We start from the raw sequence: 5372 nt of genomic DNA, 5'->3' as shown, positions 1-5372 counted from the left end.
TGTGCAGTAAGGTTTCAGAATTTTGATTTTGCCCCGGGGGGTCAAATGGGGGTCGAAAAAATGACGTTTTTTGTGCAAAAAGTCCCGTCTTCCCTGAACTCCTTCTACATTTTACTCAGCAGCCAAATCACCTTTTTGGGGATGGTTGGTGGTGTCATGTAGATGTGCAGTAAGGTTTCGGAATTTTGATTTTTCCCCGGGGGGTCAAATGGGGGTCGAAAAATGACGTTTTTTATGTAAAAAGCCCCATCTACCCTGAACTCCTCTTACATTTTACTTAGCAGCCTAATCATCTTTTGTGGGATGATAAGTGGTGACATGTAGATGTGCAGTAAGGTTTTGGAATTTAGATTTTGCCCCGGGGGGTCAAATGGGGGTCGAAAAATGACGTTTTTTGTGCAAAAAGTCCCGTCTTCCCTGAACTCCTCTTACATTTTACTCAGCAGCCTAATCATCTTTTGGGAGATGGTTGGTGGGGTCATGTAGATGTGCAGTAAGGTTTTGGAATTTTGATTTTGCCCCGGGGGGTCAAATGTGGGTTGAAAAATGACGTTTTTTGTGCAAAAAGCCCTGTCTTCCTTGAAGTCTTCCTTAATGTTACTCAGAAGCCTAATCATCTTTTAGGAGAGTTAAATATTTTTAAAATTATTAAAACATCAACGTCAAGGGGTAACAAGATGTGTTTGTGAAACACTATGCGCCCGGCGTCAACAAAGTTCAAAAAAGCTATTTTTAGCATATAGTTCACAGTCAAGGTCACAAGGTCATTGACCTTGGTGTTATTTGTAAGAACTTAATTAGTGGGGTATGCATACTAAATATGAAGTTCCTATCTCCTATAGTTCAAAAGTTATGGCAAAAAGTAGAAAAAGCTATTTTTAGTATAAAGGTCACAGTTAACTTCACATGGTCATTGACCTTGATGTTGTTTGAAAGAACTTTATTAGTGGAGTATGCATACTAAATATGAAGTCCTTATCTCTTATGGTTCAAAAGTTATGGCAAAAAGTGGAAAAAGCTATTTTTAGCATATAGGTCACAGTCAAGGTCATTGACCTTGATGTCATTTGAAGGAACCTAATTAGTGCAGTATGCATACCAAATATGAAGTCTCTATCTTCTATGGTTCAAAGGTTATGGCAAAAAGTGGAAAAAGCTATTTTAAGTATAAAGGTCACAGTCAAGGTCACATGGTCATTGAACTTAGTGTTGTTTGAAAGAACCTTTTTAGTGGAGTATGCATACCAAATATGCTATGGTTCAAAAGTTATAACAAAGTTGAAAAACCTATTTTTAGCATATAGGTCACAGTCAAGGTCACAAGGTCATTGATTTTGATGTCATTTGAAAGAACTTTATTAGAGGAGTATGCATACTAATTATGAAGTCTCTATTTCTTACGGTTCAAAAGTTATGACAAACAGTTGAAAAACCTATTTTTAGCATATAGGTCACAGTCAACGTCACAAGGTCATTGACCTTGATGTCATTTGAAAGAACTTTATTAGAGGAGTATGCATACCAAATATGAAGTCTCTATCTCTTACGGTTCAAAAGTTTTGGCCAAGGTTAAAGTTGACAACAGACAAACAGATAAACAGACAAACAGACAGGACAAAAACAATATGCGCCCCGAAAAAATTCAGGCGCATAAAAAAACATTGCATGCTGGGAAACACCTTGAATTCTTATGAGTAATTTATGTACATGTCAAATGTGAGAGTCATATCTCATCTCAATCAAAAGTTATAAGCAAATGCAACATTTTTGAAAAGTAGGTTAGGCTTGATCACTTCAAGGTCAAGGTCACAGTGTAAAAGTCATGATTTATTTGGAAAGGTCTTATCACAGGTAAATATACATGTACATGCATTATGATATGAATGCCCTAACTTTTCTCTTTCAAAATGATGAATTTATAACAATTTAATTTTTTTGCAAGTTGGTCAAACTTCTAGGTCACATGTAAAAAAAAAAAACCATGCCATTCTCACAGGTAAATATACTAATACATAAGTTTAATATGAATGTCTCTTCTCATTCAGTAGATATGACCGTGATAACCAAGGTTAAATTTATTGAGACAGATGGACTGAGTCTGACATACAAATGTACATATTTCTATATGAATTAGGTAAAATTGGCCCAGGCAGTGGTTCTAGAGAAGTTAAAAATGTAAAAAGTTTTCAGACAAACAGATGGACAACATGTCACGACAGACATTATATGCTAAGGAAACCAAAAAAGCTCAAATGAGTGTTTTGAAAGGGTTACAATATGGTTGGAGTATTTGAAAAGCTGTTTTTTTCCTGCAGAGATATGCATGACCAACATATTCATGTTTTATATTTTCTTTAGTGATTTGTTTGTTTATTGTGAATACATCTTCCCTCATATGGAGACACCACCAAATAATAATGAAGATAAGATGTGTTTGTGAAACACTGATGTCCCAGTATGGAAGCCTACGGCGAAGGTTGAAGTTTCTCAAATATATGTCAAAATCAAAGGTCAAGGTCAAAGGGTTCAAATTGTTAGTATCAGAAGAAAGTCTTCTCACAAGGAATGCACATGTGAAATAAAGAAATCCCTAGTAATTCCTGTTCAAAAGTTAATTGCCAAGGTTAATTTTTTTGTTTAAGTGGTTCAAACTCTAGGGTCAAGGTCAAACATATTTATACCTGTTGACAGTTCACAATGAATACAATATGCCATGATAAGTATGAAAGCCCTAGCACCTACTGATCAAAATTAAGGCAGAGTTTATAGTTTGGTATTTTTCTTGTAAAAATGTGTATCCCATGTCAAGCAATCAGAGGTAAAAATTAATGGTACCCAAATAAAAGGTCTTATTAAATTGTCACAAGAAATAAACCTATAAAATGTGGAAGCTATTTGTATAGCCCATCCCACTTAAAACTTATGGGCAAGCTAGCTAGGATTTAATTTCTGCAGACTTATAGACAGACATACTATAAACACAAGAACAAAATATGTATAATAATTAGTCAAATGGAAAAAAATATACTATTTAACTGGAATAACAAAATACATTGTTATTTCAAGGACAGGAAGTGGGTAAGAAGATTGGAATCCCCCCCCCCCATCTGGCATTTGCTTTGTTATTTAAACAAGACTATATACTGTAGCAAGTAAAAAATGACTCTTGACATCCTCTCCCTATAAACTTAGAAAACATTGACCTCACTATCATTGTTTTTTTTTTTGTTTATTTGTTTTCATTTTTTTTTTCTCTTGTCACGAAATTCTGGGCTGGAATTTTTTGACTGAGATGTGAACCCCCCTCCCTACTCCCGAAAAAAATTCTGGATCCGCACCAGTATTGGCAGTAACTGAATGTCACATCGACAACGGGAGATAACTTCACAATATGAAATTCGTCTAGTGTGGCATGCGATGATCTTTCACCCTTTTAAAACTTTAACCTAATAGTTTGGGTGTATTTTACCCCCCACTATACTAAAACTTCTACTTACCGACTCCCTGTGTCTCAACTTCATGAAATATAAATCCAATTATAACTCAAAATGAATTAATCCAATGCACACCAGACTGCAGCCACGTGCCATTTTGGCAAACCTTCGTCGATTCCATCACCTTATCAGATGAAGTGGGAATCGGCCGAGGTGTGCCAAATGGTGTTTAATCTATAAAGATGATAATGGGTGACGCAACGTGATGTGATGTAGAAATTTACATGTTCACATGTATAGTACAAGAACAAATTTTAAATTAATTCATAACAAACGATATTAAATTTTAACAAACCTTTTCCATCTAGCCTATTCCAAAAAGTATGTGCTGTGTGATTGTTGTCGAGGGGTGGGGGGGGGGGGGTTAGTAAATTTAAAAAGGTCCTATTAATATTATGAGCAAAACATATAACAAAATCTAATTTCAGACGCGGATCCAGAATTTTTTTCCGGGGGGGGGGTGGGGGGGGGGGGGGGGGGGGTCCTCCTCAGTCAAAAAAAAATCCTATCCCAGAAATTGACAATCAAAAAAAAAACCTAAAGTAAATCTCACCCAAACGTCAAAAACCTATATCGTGGGGGTGGGGTGGGAGTAGTGGTGACTTCTATTGCCGCAAATGTTTAACTTTTCATACTTATTTTACACATATTCGTGTTTACCAGTGGGGGGATCTGCATTTTCCAAGGGGGGTCCATTGTAACTTTTTCCTTGTTTTAGTATATACATTTTTTAACCTTGTAAATTCCAGGGGGGGGGGGGGGGGTCCAGACCCCCCCCCCCCTACACATCCGTGCATGAATTTACATCATTAATAAAATTCAGACTGGTATATAATGAATTAAACATGTATAAAATAAATATAAGAGGTTCTGAGTTATAGGTCACAGGGTCTGAGAATTTCATACTCAATTTGATGAATACATGTAAATTATAGAATTATTTTGACTATTTCTTTGGAAAGCCGCCCAATATGTAGGAGCGTGTATTTAGAGGCAAACACCTTAGTGCGGGTATTACTGTCTCATGACAGCATCTAGTTTAATTTTTTTCCCCAAGTGATTTATGTTGTAAGTAAAAAAATATATCGAAATTGACAGAATGTGCTTAATGAAGTTTGGCGCATGTATATAAATCCCCAAGGATTTAATTTAATCAAAAATCATTTTATTTCAATGGAATATATTGCAGTAGATAAAAAAATCAAATCTATAATATATAATGAAAATGAATTATTTGGCCTCTAGTGCCCCCATCATGTCCATACCGGTTCTTTGGGTCCGTTCGATGCTCCACCACATCATGTCCATATTGGCTCTTTTTGGTCCGTTCGATGCTCACCACATCATGTTAATACTGGCTCTTTGGGTCCGTTCAATGCCCAACCCCATCATGTCCATACTGGCTCTTTGGGTCCGATCGATGCTCCCGTCATTGAATTCGTACTCGTCTACTCCCATCAGCAGCCTCACTTCTCTCTGTTTGGCAATTTCTGGGAGTTCCGTTAATTCTCTGATGCCTTCTCGTCCAGTCGGGTGGTATTCCGGAAACGTGGAGACCCCCTGACTTGGCCAGTGAGTGGTCATTAAAAGATGTTCATATGCTTCTCTTTTGATTTTGATATCGGATTGTTTTGCCCATTTTGCAGGCGTCATACAAACAAATACCACGTGACGCCACCTATCAGAACGAGGTCGACCCTCTACTGGTCTTGCATTGTCGTGAACCAGTCTAGAATCCCAGAGCACCATGCCACCTCTGGGTACAGGCACTGTTGTCGCCGGACATCCGCGGTCTTTATACCAGTCAATTTCTTCTTGCGTTAGTTCATAATATTCAAATGCGCTTGACTGTCTGGCTGCCAGTGAAAAATTGTCGTA

At 37.1% G+C, this 5372-nt stretch overlaps 1 protein-coding gene across 1 annotated transcript; it reads right to left on the bottom strand.

The window, feature by feature from the left end:
• Positions 1-4829: 4829 nt before the first annotated feature.
• Positions 4830-5363, bottom strand: LOC134270813 (uncharacterized; the record flags this gene model as incomplete). Its single annotated transcript, XM_062753060.1, has 1 exon — positions 4830-5363. A coding segment is annotated over one exon (534 nt), but the record flags the coding sequence as incomplete, so codon positions are not given.
• Between the last annotated feature and the right edge of the window lie 9 nt (positions 5364-5372).

This window comes from Saccostrea cucullata, unplaced genomic scaffold (genome assembly GCF_032062105.1).
Source record: "Saccostrea cucullata isolate Sc308-1 unplaced genomic scaffold, CSIRO_AGI_Scuc_v1 ctg1217, whole genome shotgun sequence".
NCBI lineage: Eukaryota > Metazoa > Mollusca > Bivalvia > Ostreida > Ostreidae > Saccostrea > Saccostrea cuccullata.
Note: the sequence above shows the minus strand (reverse complement) of the source record. Positions and strands in the feature narration are given on the sequence as shown.